At 41.0% G+C, this 19,534-nt stretch overlaps 1 protein-coding gene across 2 annotated transcripts in view; it reads right to left on the reverse strand.

The window, feature by feature from the left end:
* TMPRSS15 (transmembrane serine protease 15) overlaps positions 1 to 19,534 on the reverse strand; it is a 1,488,231-nt gene that overhangs the window by 74,440 nt on the left and 1,394,257 nt on the right. For both annotated transcript variants that reach the window (XM_085623059.1, XM_085623060.1), the window contains exon 23: positions 1,550 to 1,731. In XM_085623059.1, the coding sequence (XP_085479185.1) occupies positions 1,550 to 1,731 (182 nt within the window). The remainder of the gene's footprint in view (positions 1 to 1,549; positions 1,732 to 19,534) is intronic.

Raw genomic sequence — 19,534 nt, forward strand, 5'->3', positions numbered from 1 at the left:
GAGGAAAGTAGTTGACTTACCTTCTTATTTAAAAGAAACTCTGAACCCATGAGTATTGTATTTCACAAGGAAAGACATCGGACTAATGAAAGGAGTAGAACCAGTCCAAATTACATGGAAACCAAATGATGAGTATCCGAGAACACCACCACATACTTTTACCCCGGAAACAGTAACAGGACTAACACCTGTAATTGAAGACATGTTGAGCAAAGGGAAATTAAATGAAATTGTTGGAAGCCCTTGCAACTTACCGATCATGGGTTTACAGAAACCTAATGGTAAATATTGGATTGTGCAAGACCTTCGAAAGATTAACAGCATTGTTGTTCCATGTCGTTACGTGGTACAGATTCCAGTGACAATACCTTTCCAAATTCTGTGCACTGCTGTGGCCTTGTGTCAGGCTTTATTCTCTGTTCCTGTGCATGATGACAGCAAGTTATTTTTCCCTTTTGTGTTCACAGAAAGAGTTTTGGCATGGTGCACATTAGGGACCAAGCTCACTGGCAATACTAGCTTTAAGAAATGTTTTGGAGTGGGCAGCATTCCACTGGCTCCCAGTTGATTGCGAGACCAAATTTAGCAGCCATGCTTCATGGGAATTGTTTGAAAATATGGATTTGAGTTTTCACAAATAGTTGGATTTGTCAAGGTTCCCTGTGTGACACATGATCCGGAACAAGCACTGCATTTTACTCACATGAATTTTTTTACACTATTTAAAGTCCTGAAAATCACCCAGAAACATAGTCATGGTTGTGGCTCATTTCATGTATGGTTTCGTAAGAACACCAACACACTTTAGAAGGGAATTATGAGCACCGTGGGTGGTAGATCTCCTGCCAGTTCTCACAATTTCCAAACATAATGAAATTGTGTTTTATCCTTAAAGTTTGACAGAATATTTTAGGTAAGCAAGAGGGGTGGGTTCTTCACAGCCACACCATCATGAATTAACCTGGGTTTTAGTTTTCAAAAATGTCTGGGGATGTTAAAGGGTCCCTGAAACTTGGCGAAATCCCAATCCCACACACTGGAACCGTCCTTCTTGACTTTCTGACACCATTTCAAATCCTGTAAATCACTGATGTTACCTGATGTTACATTGGATTTCAACCCTATGACTGACAGTACACATTTGTAGAGTTGTATTTGGATTAATTATTAGGATAGGTGCAACATGAATGGTTGATTTTGCCTCAGATGTAGTAAAGGAAAACATTTTCCAACCCTCACAACATTTTCCCTAAAACCGATGGTGAACAAAATAAAGTTCTGTACCACATCAACTTGGTGATTTTTTTTTTTTTACACAAATTGCAAACACAATGTAACTGAGGCAGGAACCTTTCTTCACTTACACCTTTCGTTCAGCAGGTATTGCTAATGAGATGCCAATCATCGTTGTTTATTATATTCTTCAAATCGCACAAGATCACACAATACCTGCATTTTGGACAGACTCCACGGTCCCTGGTTCAAACTCCTGCTTTGCCCTTTGCATCAAGATACAACTGTGAGTTCTTGAGCAGTTGTTTATGCTTACCTGTGTAGTTGACTTTGATATCTAGATGCATCATTATTATATCACTGTCTTTCGTTCGTTTATTGTAATGGGGGTTAATGACAATTTGATCAATCGTCCTGGTTACTGTTTGAGGATAGGTCAGGTTCAATGTAGTGTGCAGCCCATGCACCGCTTTCCACTGGGATGGGATGAGATTTCGTCTGTAAAATATACAAAGACCCATCAAAAATATTTATGATGAAATTAAAGAATCCAGTACTTGTTTTTACTGATCTTTGGCCCACTGCTCATAAAGATATTTTTTCAGTGTTAGAAAAGTCTGATGCAGAGATAATTTAAGCACATTTTTAATAAATTCATCAAGAGCTTGCAGTGAAGTCTCATAACAGAAAAATCAGTGGATGTCTGGCACCCATACAGCAAAGCATGATTTATTGAAGAGTGGCTAAGACAACAAATGCAATTATAAAGGAGCAATTATCTCAATCATTGTGATTCTTTAAACAGCTATATTAAAATAATCTCTTATTATTCATCACCTCCTGACAGAGATAATTAGTGCATTATGGACTATTTATTGTAAAATTGCCTTCCTAGCATCTGTTCCAGACAGCTACAAGGAATGACTGTAATTATTAGTCCAGGTCATTTTCACAGAACAAAGAAGATAAAATGTTAAGGTATGGAAACTTAATTTTTCTATTTTTTTTAATTTGTTGAAGAATACAAATAAAGAACCAGTGATTTTACCTTAAGTTCCAGAGATCTATGATCATCAATCAAATATTTAAAACATAGTTTTGATCTTAACTAAAAGATATGTCACTCATGGAAGCCACTCCTACCAGAAGCGGTTCAAATGCATGGGTTCACTGTGAATGATACTGCATCCAGATGTGATAACAATACACATAAAAGGCACCATCCTTTACTGTGAAGGCATGATTCACACAATTCATAAATCAGACGCATCCATGTGAAAGGTTAACTCCTCTTTGCAATAAATGATATTTCAATCCATACGGACATGATTAGAATCATGGCACAAGTCCAATAAAGAGATGTGGGAAGACTGACCAATCAGACACTATGCAAGTGACATCATGACGCGTGCCATGACATCACGACGTAGTGCTATAAAAGAAATAAAATAATGCTATTGAAATATTTTGGTAAATACTGGGACAGTCCACCCCATCTGACAGTCCTACAGTGTCTGCACTTATATAGAGGGACAGAACAAAGGTGAAAGCATGCCTCCCTTAAATACCTGTGAAGAGATAGCAAGCTGTGTGCCTTTGTTTCCCCCTTCGGTGCATTTACATTTAAGTCTGAGGTTCCAGAACACCTCCAGTCAGGATATTCAAATAAAAGGAGGCCTGATGGTCCCTTAGCCTCGGCCTGGCTGGAGGTGAATAAAAAGCTGCTGGAAATGGGAAGCAGACAGCGTGCAGGCACTGCTGAACCTGTCCTGGTGTTTTACACTGGGACAAGTTCAACATATTTCTGTGGGGCCAAACTTCCTGGCGGGGGGGACAGCGTCCACCCTGTGAAAATAGTGGGTGGACACCATGTACCTGCGTGTACCCCCGACTCGTGCCCTGATTAGAATACATTTGCGTGGTCCCAGATGAGTTGAAAAACTTCAACTCCTCCGTGGGCCTTTTTACCAGTCAGGTGGGGCAGTATCCCTGGGTGAGATGTCGCTCTTTCTAATCAGGATGGCCCAATGTTCCTGCATCTGGTTTCCAATGGGTGGAAAAGCGAACCCAAGTTTACCTGCTGGAAACTCCAGCTGGTAAAATCGCACAAGCCTTTGGCTGCAATGACAGAGAAGCCTTGTTCTACTGTCTGAAACAAGCTGAAAAACTCTTCTACTTTTTCCTTCCGCCATCCTCCCAGACCCTCCTCCCTCTGCCCTACACAATAAAACATACCTATACATACCTATACATAGAATGTGCCCAGATTAGCTCTAAAATGCAAATTTAAGCATGTCTGTAATTAAGAAAAAAAAGTTTTAACCTTTTATGTGCTTCACGTGCCCTACCACTTATGAAAGTCTTCAGCCCCCGCTGAAGTACGTTGAAGAATTCTGCATGGTAATTCCATGTCCGCACAGTTGATCCCTATTTCAAGGGTCGGAACTCCTAGTTGGTGGAATTCCATGCAGAAATACCAGTTGGTATAGTAATGCGGGCCTGTAGGCGTCTCGAAAAGGAAATTCAACCTAACTCATAATGAGGGCTGTCAGTTTAGCCAGATGCACTTTTTTGGCATACTCATCTGAGCTTCTAAGCATACCCGTAAACAAACCAGGAATATATGGTGCAGTAAGATTGAGACTATTTTAAGGATAAATCCATTTGTTAAACACAAGCAGTGGAAGGAAGCCTTTTTAAGGAGAAAATATTTACATATACTAGGAGGAGATGTGTCCTAGCAGCTTGAGATGCCACCTTTGGATTCTGGTTTCGATTCCTGGCCTCAACGCTACATAGTTTCAACATACATTCAACATAGTGTGAATCTGTGTAAATCACTTCATCTCCCTATGCCTCAATGTGTGTGTAAAATGTGTTTGTGTTATCCCCACTTGATCTCCAGGATCTTGTAGCTCGTCTCCTATTCTCTCGCTTAATGTACAGTCCTCCATTGATTCACGCTATATAAACACCAAAATATGCATATATAATGAAAAAATACAGAACCAAAAGATATTTGATAATTTGGCATTATCTTGGGATTTTTGTGTTGCAAAAATAGCACGTAAGAGCTGAGATGACACCATTACACCGTCTAGAGCAAACAAGATTACCGTCTAGGTAAACAAGCATTGGCAATGCAATAGGTCTCGCATTTCTCACAGAGTTAGAGCTATTGGCGTTGTAACTTGCAATGTCTTTTATCTATGTGTTTTGATTTGAATTGTAGTGGATGTATGAACATAGCTGCAGCACTGCCTAGAGGACTCAGAATGAGGAATTACCAATGGGACCAAAGAAGCTGCTGCATCACTGTCTAGAGGTCTAAGGATGGGGAATTACCACTCGGGACAGAGACGCAGTTGCAGCACTGCCTAGAGGGCTAAAAATGGGGAATTACCATTGGGAATAGAGACACAGCTACAGCACTGCCCAGAGGACTCAGAATGAAAGAGTTGTCGATGGGACCAGAGAAGCAGCTAGCAGCACTGTCTGGAAGACATAGAATGGGGGAATTACCACTGAGACTAGAGACGCAACAAGCAGTACTGTCTGGAGGACTTCAAATGAGAAATTACCAGTGGAAACAGTCACACAGCTGCAGCATGGCCCAAACGGCTAAGAATGAGAATTTACCACTGAGACTTAAGAAGCAGGTATCAGCTTGTAGAGGACTTAGAATGATTCATTACCAACTGGACCAAAGACGCGTCTAGCAGCACTGTCTAGAAGAATATGAATGAGGATTTACCGGCGGGACAAGAGAAGCAGCTGCAGCTGCAGCACTGTCTAGAGGACTGAGAATGATGAATTACCACTGGGAACAGAGAAGCAGCTGTAGAACTGCCTTGAAGACTTAGAAATAACGAATTACACAGGCAGTGGGGTGTGGGCAGAGGGAATGGGTAAAAGTGGAGTCGGAGTGCCCGACAAGAAGTCCTCTCTCCGATACTAGATATCGATTGCAGGAGCCGCAGTCTGTTCCAGTTACTCTGCTGCTTGCTCTTTCCGGTCTCTCCTTCACTATCGCCTTCAGTCGAAACTCTGTGCCCTTATTAGCTCAGTGGGTTAAGGCACTACATGCAGCTTGCGTAGTCGGATCAGACCACAGTCCTGTTAACTTGCCCTTCAATTTTCAAAGGTCACAGGAAGAACTGTTGATGAAGGCAGGTAAAGAATGTCTGTTGTTTAAAGTGCCACAAATCCGCAAGCTTAGCAAAAGTGCTACGTAAAAAACTTCAATAGATACTCGTATTTCTTCTCTCCAGTTCTTCTCTCCCTATATATATATATATATTCACTTAAAAAACCATAGGTTTCTAACATGTTATAGTTAGCTTGACATTTCACTCGTAAAAAACCATTGAAATTCCCCCATTATAGTTGCTTCAGATAACTATAACGTGCGCGACCGCAATCCACTGCTGATGACGTCACATATTACATCACTCATGACATGGTCAGTGACATCACTCATGACATCACTGATGACATCATCCTTGTGATAGAGTGGCGGTCGCGCGAGTTATAGTTATCTGAACTAACTATAACGGGGGAATTTCAATGGTTTTTTACGAGTGAAATGTCCAGCTAACTATAACATGTGTGAAACCTATGGTTTTTTAAGTGAATTTGCAAGGTTTTTTAAATGCTAATTCCTAACTATAACGTGTGTGAAACCTATGGTTTTTTAAGTGAATTTGTAAGGTTTTTAAATGCTAATTTATGTATGTATTATTATGTTTTTTATATATTTATTTTACAATAAACTACCTATGTATATAGTTATAGATTGACTGTATCCTGTAATATGGAATGGCTCAGCTCTTTTTTTTTGAATTTGGATAAAGTTGAACAGCATATTTAATATCTTCTATAAACTTATAAACAGTTTAAAATGTTTGGTTTTTGAAAAAGTTTTTTTCACGGTGCGCGCACCGTGCGCGCACCCCGCGATTTTTTGAAAGAAAAATAAAATGGTTTTTTCACCCTTCGGGGTCCTTCAGGGACCCCCTGACAAAGGCTAGGGGGTCAGGAACTCTCTACCCTGCCCCCTTTTCACGGCTTTGCCACTTGTAGAATGAATTGATGAATTGTTTCATTTCTTTATTTTTTCAGTTAAAAACCGACCAATGATGATGGGGTCGAAATGCATCGACTTTTGCTTGTGAAAAGTACAAGACTGGTTTTCTTTGGGTTAATCTCATATTGTGTCACATTGAATGTTTGGAAATAGTTATTGTTTTAGGTAACAACAATATTATAGTCACTTAAATGCCAGAGTTATTTGTTTTGAATGTTTTACATGTGACTATGATTTCATCAAGGGCCTAGGATATCATTGGTTTATTTGACCGTATGTGTTTGACATAAGCAATGTGTTCAAAAGAATCAAAAGATTGGTAAATAAAAAATGAAGGTCCCAGGTAATTAAAACCCTGAATCTCAAAGACCAAAGTTGGGGTGAGTAATTCCAGCCAAGGCATACACGTTTCTATATACTTTTAGAAATTTGGCATTTTCCTGCCCTAACTATTTGGTGCCTACAGCCTGTACCTGGGTCACATGACTGGGCCATCAACTGGAAGGGTGAGAGGCAGAAGCTAAGTACCTCCCCAGTTGAAACTAAATAGGCTGCACCTTGGCTTCACACAAATAACTTGTCATCACTGCATTGTTCATGTAGCCAGCTTGGAGCTCAGGCGGGGAGGCAGGAAACTTTAAGGACTTCAAAGGGAATTCTCTAGAAAGGTCTCCTTCTTTAAAGTGGTCACTAAATATAAATATTGGACCCTCAACCCCAGCTCTTCATTACACTTCTAGTCCTGTGGATGAAACAGAAGAAGTACTCCTGTGCTGCTTTCCTGCCAGAAGAACTGCCACTCTGCTGTGCTGCTTCAATGCTGCTCTGTGGCCTGCTGCCCTGCTTGCTGAGAAGGAAGAATGGAGCTCCACCCTTCATCCCAGGCTGAATTGACTCCAAGGGTCAGCCAGCTGACCTCCTGTCCTGAGCTACAGGGCCATAACAAGCTCCAGAGGCTCCCTGCAACTGCCCAGCAGACCTGCTGCCTGGAACTATAACTGGACCTGCCTGAGCCCTGCTAGTGTGAGTTGCTGACCCCCAAATAGTGCCCCTCAGGTCTTGGACCCTTGCAGTCGCCTCAGAGATCTCCGGAGGTTTTGGGCTCTTCATGAATGGGTCCATGTACACCAGGATCTTGTTGCCTGCACTGCCTGCCAACGCAAAGTTCCAGCTAATCTGACTCTCCGCATCTCAGTGACCACCTACCCTCAGCAGTACAAGATCTGCTTTTCTCACTACAGCATCGACAGCTAACCATGCAATAACCATCTGCACTGTCTGATAGAATCTTCCTGCCACAGCAATGAATGTCCGTGATACCCAGACTGCTCTTTGCACTACTTTGATGACCAGCTCTCACTGCTCTTCCTGGCCTCTTTCCTCACAAACGCAACTCTTTGTGCTGGACTTTGAAGGTGATTCTTTCTGTGGGACCAACCTGGTCTCTGTATCCAACCCACGCTCCATCACGGACAGACGGAACTTGTGACTTTCATCCAGTTTAGTATGACCTGAGAACAGCGAGTGGCGCTTTCTGCTTTTTGGCACAATTTTCCCTTAAATCTTTAAAATTGCATACCTCTGGTTCTACCGATTGGATTTTTGTTGGTGTCAAAATATGTATTACATTTCACTCTATTTTTCTAAATTGGTGTGAAAGTTTTCTCGTGCTCTGTTTTCATTGAGGTACTATTTAAAAGTGCTGGATAAGTACTTTACACATTGCCTCTAAATTAAACCTGACTGCTTTTGTACTATGCTACCAGAGGGCTAAGCGCAAGTTAATATGGGTTTGCTAGTGTTTCACCCTGACAGAAATTGTATAGTTGCCGTTTGAGTAGGGTTTCACCCTCCCCAAACAGAAACACAATTTCCAACACATGTTATGTGCAAAGAGGCCCGTTGAGCTGGGTATTTAGCACAAGAAGACAGCTGAGGTCCTTTGTGCTATATAGAAATCAATAAGATAAACACATTGAACATGAGAACCTCTTCACCTTTTTCTAATTCTATACATTCGAGTATATGGCTGGAATTTATATATTTCAGAAAATGTATTTAGACAATTTTTTTTAATCATATACTTATTTGAGCATATGCACATTTTATTATGAACTCTCTAATGGTTTTCTGCCACAATAGGAGAACATTCTTCATGCCACAAATGATTTCTTACAAATCATTCTCTGATTGAAGAAGTATAATACGCTGTAATGTGAGCTTGAAGAGGAGGGTACATTCCACGTGCTATTATAATAGGCTCAATTAAAGTACTTAGCGCTGTCAATCATTCCAATGATTGCCATAAATGTGCTTCTAACTGAATGTTGGCACTTCACATTGGAAAAAACTGCATTTACTTTCTAAATATATTTGTCTTACAGGAGTTCAGAGAGGAAAAAGGACACACACAGATCTTGCTATTCCCTGACAAGATGTCCTTCTTTGGGTTATTTAGGATCATTTCAATATATGAAATGTATATAAAAATCAGTTTTTCTGTGTAGCTTTTTAAAAATATTCAACCAGATGTATTGAAGAAGAAAGCAATTAAAGATTAAACAGTGAATACACACTACAGGGTACATTTTAGAGCATCATATGAATCAAAGATATCATGTGCGTTGTAACACAAGCAAAGTAACAAAGAAAGGAGTCACAATGATAATGTAATATCAGTTAGTATATCAGTACAGTAAATTGCCCAAATACATTGAGTACAAATATTCTTAATGTGATATGAAGTTGATCATAGGTACTCCGTATACAGGTAAATAGGGTTGTAGAAGCAAGAGGAGCGAGGAAGGTATGGAGGATCCACTTTTAGTAGGAGCAAGTCAAGTGCCTTTCACAGAACATGGCTAGCATTAAATATATGAGGAGTAACTCATGTGTAGGGAGATCATGTTTCTGAGGATGGGCCTCAAGTCCTAAAGTCATGGTTAGAAAGGATGGCATGAACGAGCCCTTAAAAACATTGTGAATCGTCTGATGTATTTTGTTCCAAAGAGGCTGAACCAATTTACATGTGAAAAACATGTGCACAAGTGAGCCAACAGATTCCCCACACCACCAGCAATAGTCTGATTGCAGGATACCTAGTTTGTGTATTCTGGGCGGGGTCCTGTATGATTTGCGTATTGCCCAGAATCTTGACTCCATGATTGCAGGTGTGACTTTAGCAAGGAAGAGGGAATGCCAGATTCTATTCCAGGTAGCATCCATGAAATGTTCTGTCAGTTCCCCTGATATATACGAGGACCATTTAATATTCAGGCTTTTAAGAATTTGTAGCCTTGTAGGATTGAGTAATTTATAGATATGCTACGCCAAGTAGCCCGCCCTTTTGAGCTTGCCTAAAACATCCAGACAGTCCGGGGTGTGTGGTTTCAGTAGTGTCCTAATAATACTTTTAAGTTTTCGGAAATTATAAAATTTGATTGGAGGACGACCGTAACGTGCAAAGGAGATAGGTTACAAGAATGCACCTATGTCTCCAACAGAATTAATGCCCCTTTGAGCCCATTGCTTCCAGAACACAGTTACCCCCTTTGACTTAATTCTTTGGTTGTGCAATAAGGAGGCTAAAGTGGAATCAGCGAGATGGTTACACCGAGTTTTATCAACTTGAAGTAGAGCAGATGTCATGTTGGAGAGTATGGGGTACGAATGAGCCAAAGGCAGTTTCTGGAGGACACTACTAGTGAGGATGGAGCTCAAGGGAAGAATGGATATTCGATGGGATTCAATGGGATTCAATGTGGAGCCCTGGAGGGGATTGGTTGGCTGCCTCTCTGAACCACCAGTGGTCCTGAGCTGCCAAAAATGCCTGTTGATACATGAGGAAGTCAGGCATGTTAAGGCCACCCCTGTTTTTGGCTGGGCCCTGAAATTCCAGCCCTCTTCCCTTTCCATAGGAAATCAGAAATGTGCTTTCCCAGAGCTTTAAAGAAGGCAGTGGGGAGGCTAATGGGAAGCATGCTCGCGAGAAAGTTGACTAGAGGAACAATCATCATTTTACATGCATCTACTCTATACCACCATGTCAACTGCTTGGGAGACCAAAAGCTGAGAATGTCGTTGATCTTGGAAAGTGTTTTGTTTTTGTTAATCATCAGGGAGAAGCTTACATGTTTGCCAAACCAGATCCCAAGGTACTTGAGAGCATTAGATTGCATTTCAATCCAGAATTGCCCAGAATCGAGGGAGTACACTGGATATTCATGGGAAGATTACTGTTTCGGAATGGCCTTAGACTCGTGAGTATTTCTCAATTTCTGACATAATGTGGGGAATCGCCTTGTTGGCGTCCCCTGTGAAAATAAGGACATCATTGGCATAAGCCGCAACCAATTGTCTGCTGGTTGAATCTGTACACCTTTGATGTTGACATTGCATTTCAATGAGGGAAATAGGTGCTCAATGACTAGTAGTAATAAGAGAGGGGAGAGTGGGCAACCCTATCTAGTGCCCTTAGCTACTTTAAAGGAATTAGACAGGGGACTATTGATTCTAAATCTTGCCACTGGTTCAGTGTAACAGGCAATAATAATACGGATGAAATCCTCTCCAAGCTAGAACCTGTGTAACGCCTTATGCAGAAAGACCCATGAAACATTATCAAATGCTTTTTCCATGTCGAGAGCAAATGCAGCTGTTGGCGAGGAAGAAGATTGAGCTTTTTCTAGTGCATGACAAAAGACCCGGACATTATAGGCAGCTAGTCTTCCTTTCAGAAATCCTGTTTGAGAAGGGGCGATGAGGCGTAAAATTGCCTGTTCCATTCTACGTGCATGGACCTTAGTGTATAACTTGCAATCGATGATATCGGATGAAAGTTCCTAACGCCCAGAAGGTGTTTGCCCTCTTTGGGTATAACCACTACTGCAGCTTTAGAGGCTGAGCGGATGACACGACCTGTAGAAGCATATGCATGAAAAAGGGCTTGCAGAGGGTTAGCTAGTAGATCAAGGAAACTTTTGTAGAATTTCACTGAATACCCATCAGGGACAGGCGCTTTCCCCAATACGAGGGATTTAGTGGTGAAGAGAACCCCCTCGGATGTATTTGGAGCATAAGAAGGGATCTGTGCTCTAGGGAGGCTATCAGGAGCATACATGAGTTCAGGTATGATGAGCACTCTTCCGATCTAATATCTTTGTTTGAAGTACATAAGTCAGCATATAATTCATGAAAGACATCCAGGACCTCCTGAGGAGAGGAGTGTGTCTCATCAGACTTGTTTCTGATTGCTGAAGTAATAGTCCTATTTTTGGAACATTTCTGGTGGTTTACTAATACCTTCTGGGCTCTTTTTCTAATGGCGTACTTCTCTGCTTTGGTGACATCCACCCATTTCTGCGCGCCAATACTTAGTATTTAGTTATACTCGTATTGCAAGTTACATAACTTAGGGCTATCATGCGAGCCAATTAAGTGCCTAATGGACTCACTCAAATTTTTAATCTCAGCTTCGATTACAAAAAGACATTTATTCATGGATTTGTTCCTGGCAACAGATAAGTTCAACAAGGTCAGGCAAGATTCCAAGGCATTCCACCTGATCAAATCAGAGGTGTTACCTTGCTTGTTTCCTTTCAGTAATTGCTTTACTGATCTTGGCTTTCGAAGACTTGTCCTCCAGAAGAGCATTATTAAGACGTCAGAGATATAGAGGAAGGAAGTATCAGTGATGTTGATGTCTAATGATATACATGTGTGGTCAGAGATTAATATAGGTTTCAAACTTGAGATTCTGTGATAAGGGGACCAGGGATTTGTCTGCTAGGATGTAATTGATACTAGTGAAAGTGTGATGAGGAGAGAAGTAGAACGTACACTCAATGCCAGATGGTTTGAATATCCGCCAGACAACATAGAGTCATTTGTTTATGTGATCTACTGCCTAGGAATTTATGTGAGGAAAGTCTATATCATACACCATTAATTGGCCGGTTAAAGTCCCCCTCCCCCATTATAATGCTTATTGTATCTGAGATCTCGGAGAGGCGTTTATCCAAGACCCTCCAAAACTCAACAGAATTGTCATTGGGAGCATAAGTATTTACGATGGCAAATTCTCTATTTTTCCTTGAATCCTAGTAATCAACCAACGACCCTGGTGGTCATGTATATTGATAAAACATTGATTTCTGACTTTTTGGAAAACAGGGTGATAACCCCATTCTTTTTATTTGTGGCTGGGGAATTGAGAGTTTCAGCAACCCAAGGACAATAGAATCTGACTCCTTTGGAGAACTCAATATGAGTCTCTTGTAGTATTTTTACATAGGGCGGGGTGTGAAATTCCGCTCCGCTCACAGAGTTTGTGGAGTGTTTCCCACTCCGTGTAGCACTTGGAGTACCGAATAACTCCACAGAGCAGAGTTTTTTCCTAGCTCTTGCTGGCCAATGTCAAGTTGGCGAGCGCAAACAAGGAAATTCTTTCTCCAGACCACCTCCTGGCAAGATTTCTTAATGCAACAGGTCGAAAGGGTCACTATCACTCGTGCTGAGAAACCTTCCGTCCGCATTGAGGAAGCTGCCTCTCAAGTACAACATCTATTCAAGCGGCAGAAAGAAGCAGTGCCCCCTTGGTGCACGGGACAAACACAGGTGCTAAAAATCTGCACGAACGAAGTGACTAAATGCACTCCGTCGCTTGTGGAACACCACATAGCGCAGTTTTGGGCCACTTCGTGGAGTTCCCCGTAGCAGAACTCCATGAACTCCACCCAGGCTTAGTATTACATCCCCTTTAATCTATTGTAGTAACCATCTATCTTTTAAGTTTTACGGGGTTTGAAAGTCCCTTAGAATTTAGGGAAACAATTCTAAGACCAGCCATCTAGTAGTAGGGAAGAGATTTAGTAAATGTAGAGTAGACATCGGGATACAGAACTGGATACTGGGCGATGTAGACAATATACCCAGGGTACTGTGGTGAGCCAGGGTGCATGTTGTATAATGACATATAAGAGTACACAGCTTAAATGCATAGGGCCATAGAATATAGAAAGAGAGTGTGTAATGCCATTGTGGTATCCAGTGCATGGGTAATGTAGGGGAATAGGCCACATGCGTGAGATATATGATATAACACCTATAGATGAGAAAATTAAATAAGCGGTGAACTAGTGAGAATGCCAAAAGTGATATGCCCCATTGTTTACCAATTTATTCCCACCACTATATGAAGTAACAGAGAAAAATGGTAGAATAGAAGACCTGCTATCAACATTTAGGTATATGGTAACAGATAGAAGGGTAGAATGTTCTGTTCCGCTTTAGGTGTCCGTATATAGGTTTTCCTGAAACATCCTTATATAGGCACAATTTCCATTGCCCTTATATAGGCATAAGATCCCAGTCCTTATTTAGGCATTAGCCATGCTATCCAAATACAGGCATGGTCACCTACATCTGTCCACCCCAACGTCACAACGAGTTCTTGGAAACCAGACCCTTAATCTCTTGGGAGTTCCCCTAGCACAGGATTATTGATTTCTCCAGGAACTCATTTTTTATGCATGAACCACTATTCCTTAGGGGTTCATTCCTGACGTCTTCCTCTGCCCGACTTTACGTCAATGCTAACATTCCAAGGCACCTACCAGGTATAAATATACCTTCCCTTGCCCAAGCAGGTAGGAGGAGACCTTGACTTTAAAGGAACCTGTGTCCCGGCCTGATGCACTGACAAGAGACACTGTCATTCCTGCTTGCAGAGAATCCAGCTTCCAGTTTTCTGACCCCCTTCACGGGGTGTTAGAGTTCGAGACCCAGAAAGAGATTCCCACCTTTCTCATTCTCAAGGTATGGAGCTGACTAGAACATAGAGGGACTCTTGGCATACTAGACTTGGCATAACAGACTATAGCATACCATACTATAGCCTACCATACTATAGAATACATCACCTACTTCTTACCTTGTACTACACTTAGGTTAGGTACACTGGGGTAGAGCTAGTTAGAGAAGCATCTTATGAGTTCTCGCATTTTTAACTTATGTTATTTATGTATATGAATATATGTGTCATAGCTAAAAGATAATGCTAGCGCAGTATTATTTCTTTCTACTGCTTACGCTGTACATAATATATCTCGCATACTGTCTTACGATTGTAACAGCTCATATCTCTTACACGAGAAACAAGACTGTTCAATAAATCCTTTTATTGAAACGCCCGCCTATTCTTTCTGTGTAACTCTGAAGAAACTAAGAATGCACGATTAGCTGAGTGAAACTGTTATCTGTTGTTTCCATGATTCTGAGAGTGTTCCGATTCTAAAGGGAAACAACGTTTTCATGTTTATGCGGTTGCCAGAAACTTCTCCCTTCTTGTTTACATGGAGTTTCTAGTGGCCTCTGAGTTAGCTGGCACAAAGTAATGCAGTTTAATATACTCGATAGGGGCATACTGACCTCAGTCTTATGCCAAATCTATAGGGTATATTATTCCAATGCGCAGAGCCTATTAGGGAAATAGGAACTACACTACAAGAAGGTATAGAGGTAAGTGAGAAAAAGGAAAAGAGTGGGATAGAAAGAAGAAAAGTGAAAGTGAACCAAATAAAACCCCAAACACTAACCCACTCACCACCCTCACCCGAAATGTGGAGGATCCGCATATCCCTAGCCAACCTTGAGTGGAACAGCGGGAGGCCATGAGAAAGCTAAGCCTTAACATCGACTATCCTAACTCCATTCCCTGAATGACGATGTGAACACTCCCAAAACCATAACTCGATAACTAACGAAATGCAGACAGATACGACATGCAATGCAATATATTCTACATTTCATGGAAAAACTCCTGTACAGAGAACAAAATCAAAAACAAGCTATAATATCAATATAGGAAAAAATAGGTTGCAATGAAGTAGAAAAAATTGGACTATCACTCCTGCTGTTGGAGGAGACCAGTGGAGCTTAAGCATGGATGGTGAATAACAGACAAGACCGTGACAATGACAAATGAGTACTTGCTATTCTCTTTAGTAATAAAACAGACAAATAGAGTAAAACACATCCAGAACTGAACCTTTCAGAGCAAGAACAGGCCGCTGAATTAGGAGGAAGTACTTTGGGCAGGGTTTTGAACAAATACTGGATGCTATAGGAGGATAATGTCTGTTAAAAACCAACAGCAGGCCTGACTTTTATGACCAATTACAGTCTAGAGATGTAAGCACTGTGAGGGGCAAATGCTGATGAATGAGGTAGTCAGGTTCAAACGTCCTTTTCAGTCTGTGCGGAGGTGTCTAGAAAGACCTTAAGGTCTACAGGAGAAGTGTTGCTATCTTTATGAAAAATACTATGATTCAAAATATATCATATTAGAAGCAGAATAAGGCTGTGATATTTATTTTGAGAGTTGTTCTTTAAATACTAAATTAGAGAAATCAATACATAATATAGTTTATGGTGTTCTTTTAATATAAAGCTGGTGAAATGATGTATAGCATGTAAAAGAGTTGAACTGAAGAAATGTAATCTCAGCTACACAATGGGGATCTATACTGTAATACATAGGAAATTAGCTACCACAGTTTGAACACCAACGTTCCAGGTTAGCATGGATTCAAGCAGCAGCACAGTGCCATCTCACAGTAAACAAATGCGTCCTACATTAAATGAACACAAAACACAACCATTTATGGAAGAATACTGCTTGACACACAGCACATAAGGCCATATATACTACTTACTGATTGCAAAACACTAGTCATGATTTGGAGCCAGTATTTTTGCGATCTGTAAATATTTTATCAAACTTACCTAACTACCATTAGGTTGGTTCGTAAAAAACACATATTCGGCTTGAGTCGCAATGTGACCTACCTATTTATTAGATAGGTTGTAAATGACGTCTCAATCTGATTGGGCACAATCACAGGGTTGGTGCCTGGAAAAGATCAGCAGGAGACCTGTGATTGACTGACAATTATGTAATGTTTGTTAATGCAGCCAGTTTTCCTGAAAGGGGATGCATTTAATATAAAGGTTTATTTAGGTATGTGTAAGAGTTGGCAGTGGTCCATTGGACTACTGCCTTTTCTTCAACTAACTTTTTTTTACCTTCACAAATAGGAAGAGAATGTGTTACTACCTCCTTTGATGTTGCAGTTGCAAACCATTGATACATTGCAATAAGAATCACAATTTAGAAGGTACACCCTAATTGTATTTCATGACTAATAGGTTTCATATATATTTAAAAAATATTGTGATTTAAAGAATCACAGAATTTGAGATCACTAACTGACTTAGTACACCTGGCACCTAATCCTTTAAATTGGAACAAACATGCATCACCTGAGCAGAAGGCATTTCAGAAACTGAACTCTCAGTTTTCTCATCCTCTGATTCACTATCTTCCCATCATGATTGTTAGCAACTGTTAGACCTGACATCTTTGGTGCGGTATTTCCCCAGACTTTTTGCCTTCACTACCCTGTTTATGCGGAAGCCTTTTTTGTTGGCATTAGGACTCTGTGCACTTTACCCATGCTCTTCCTTAAATATGGTAAAATTGGCCCACACCTGATTGGTACATTTAATTTACTTATAGGTCCCTATTAAGTGGTGCTGCATGTACCCAGGGCCTGCAAAATGTTAAAAGTGGGCTGCGGCACTCATTATGCCACCTACTAAAGTAGCACTGTAACATGACTCACGCCTGCCAATGGAGCCTGTAGTACTGTTTTAAACTGCCATTTCGACCTGGCAAAATAAAACTTTGCCAGGCTCAAACCTTCCTTTTCAATAATTATAAGTCACCCCTAAGGTAGGTCTTAAAGGCTCATAGGGCAGTGAGCATATATTTAAAAAGTAGGACATGTGTATTGAAGTTTTACATGTTCTGGCAGTGAAAACTCCTAAATCAGCTTTCACTGTAGCAAGGTTATCTATTCCATAGAGTAACACTGGGTTACCTTAATTACACTTAATACATGATGACATCAGTTTTGGAGATTTCAAGTTGCTATCCCGAAAATGTCACTTTTAGAAAGTTTATATACACACATTGGGCCATATGTAGGTAAATTATATTTACCGATTCTCAAATACCGAATTTTACTGATTCGCTATTTATGAATCGGTATTTACAGAATCAGTAATAATGCATCCCTTCCCATTCATTCCTATGGGCCTGGAGGCCCATAGGAATGAATAGGAAGCCAGTTACCATTACCGATTCGGTAAATACCGAATCGGTAATAGGGGAGGCATTATCATGGGTGGCAGGGTGTCACATTGACACCCTGTTGCACCCCTGATTCGTGCATGTGTGCACATGTGGCGCACATGCATGCCCTATGGGCATGTATGTCTGCCACATTGCACTTTTCAAATAGCACAAAAATGCTTTTGGAAAGGTATTCGTCATTTACCATCAACTTGTAGTTGGTGGTAAATAACGAATCCAGACACCAATGATGCACTCACTTGAGTGCCCCCTACATAACATTTCTGGATTCGGTATTTACCCAATCGGTATTTTACCGATTTATTAATTTCCGATTCGGTAAATACCGAATCCAGAAAATCAGCCCCCTACATCGCAAATGCCTAAATACCGGTCAGTAACGGGATATTTACCGAATTTCGGCCGTTACCGACCGGTATTTAGCTTCCTACCTGAGGCCCATTGTATCCAGATAGCATAATTTACACAAATTGCTACACAGAATGAACCTTTGTCCCTAATTCAGAAGCCCGTGAGATTTATTTCACTTTTCTTTTTTACTTTAAGAAGAACGAGATTGTTACTTTTTAGTCATGTCATCTAATCGGGCAACACATCTTTTTGTAACATATATAACAAACACAATGAGAAAATACATTATAGACAAATCAATCAAAAAAACAATAATAAGGTTTAACATATAAAGACATAATGAGACATGTAAGACCAGTCCATTACTACAGTAGAAAACACTCTTCAGGCAAATATCATTCAACGACAAATGTCTTTTATAACCCTGCCGGTGTTTGTGGCTCAAGATCACAGATTTCTGACTTTTTAATCAACGCTTACATTACGCATATAAAAGGTACTGAATACACGGTGGGCCATCTAATTTGAGTACGATTGGCCTGATTAGATGACATGACTAAAATGTAACAATCTCGTAAAGTAAAAAAGAAAAGTGAAATAAATCACACAGGCTTCTGAATTAGGGACAAAGGCTCATTTTGTGTAGTAATTTGTGCAAATTATGCTATCTGGATACAATGTGTGTATATAAATTTGAAGTGGTCAATTCCATATAGCGTAAGGACCCAAACCTCCTTTGGTTGGAACTTTTAGAAAGTTGGCATTTTCCCACCTAAACCAAATGTGCCTTTCTACCAGTGTCCAGGGTCACCTGACTATAATGGATCTCCTGTTGTGTGATGTGTATTCCTTCCTGCCAGGGAACAAAATGACTTTGGAGGTGGGGAAAGATGTTCCTTTCCTGAGCAGGATGGCCAGGAGGCTTATACGTAGCCCTTCTTGGGCTTTGAGAGTATCCTGAGGGTTGTACCCTCCCTCTTCCTGACTTCTGAAGCTGTCTGCTCTGTCACTTGCAAATGCCCTTTGTTAACCTATAAAGTTTAGAAACAGGCCCAGGGAGGGGGAGAACTGCCAAAAACCAGTTTATGAAGAGACAGAGAGGGATCCCCACACAAATCGTAGCATGGAGTATAATAACAGTGGTACCTTCAGAACCTCTCAGAATACTCCTGGACCTGTAAAAGATTCAGAAGAAGGACTGTCCTGCTCTCTGAAGAATGAAGACTAGACCTGCTTCCTTGAACCCAGGATCCCCGGAAGTGACTCCAAGGGTGAGTTGGCTGACCGCCTGTTTGAGCTTCCAGAGGCCTCCCCTGAAACTGCATAGCAGACCAGCACCTGAGGAACCTGCCTGAGCCATGCTATTGGCCTTAGCTGGAGGGAGTCCTGACCCCCAATAGGTAAATTCCCAGGTCCTAAACCCTTGGCTGGTGTCAGAGTGTTCTCCTCCAGCTTTAAATCTGCAACCTTCTCAAGACCTTCTGCAAACCTTCTCAAGACCCCACCGAGGTCCAACATTATTGGCCAATTTCTTGCCTGCCGTTTCCTTCTAAAATTCTGGAAAAAGCGCTTAATGAAGGTCAGCGGGATTTCCTGGAGGCAAATGGCAAAATGGGCTCAGAACAACATGGATTTCGACCTCTACACAG

This window comes from Triturus cristatus, chromosome 8 (genome assembly GCF_964204655.1).
Source record: "Triturus cristatus chromosome 8, aTriCri1.1, whole genome shotgun sequence".
Classification (NCBI taxonomy): Eukaryota; Metazoa; Chordata; class Amphibia; order Caudata; family Salamandridae; genus Triturus; species Triturus cristatus.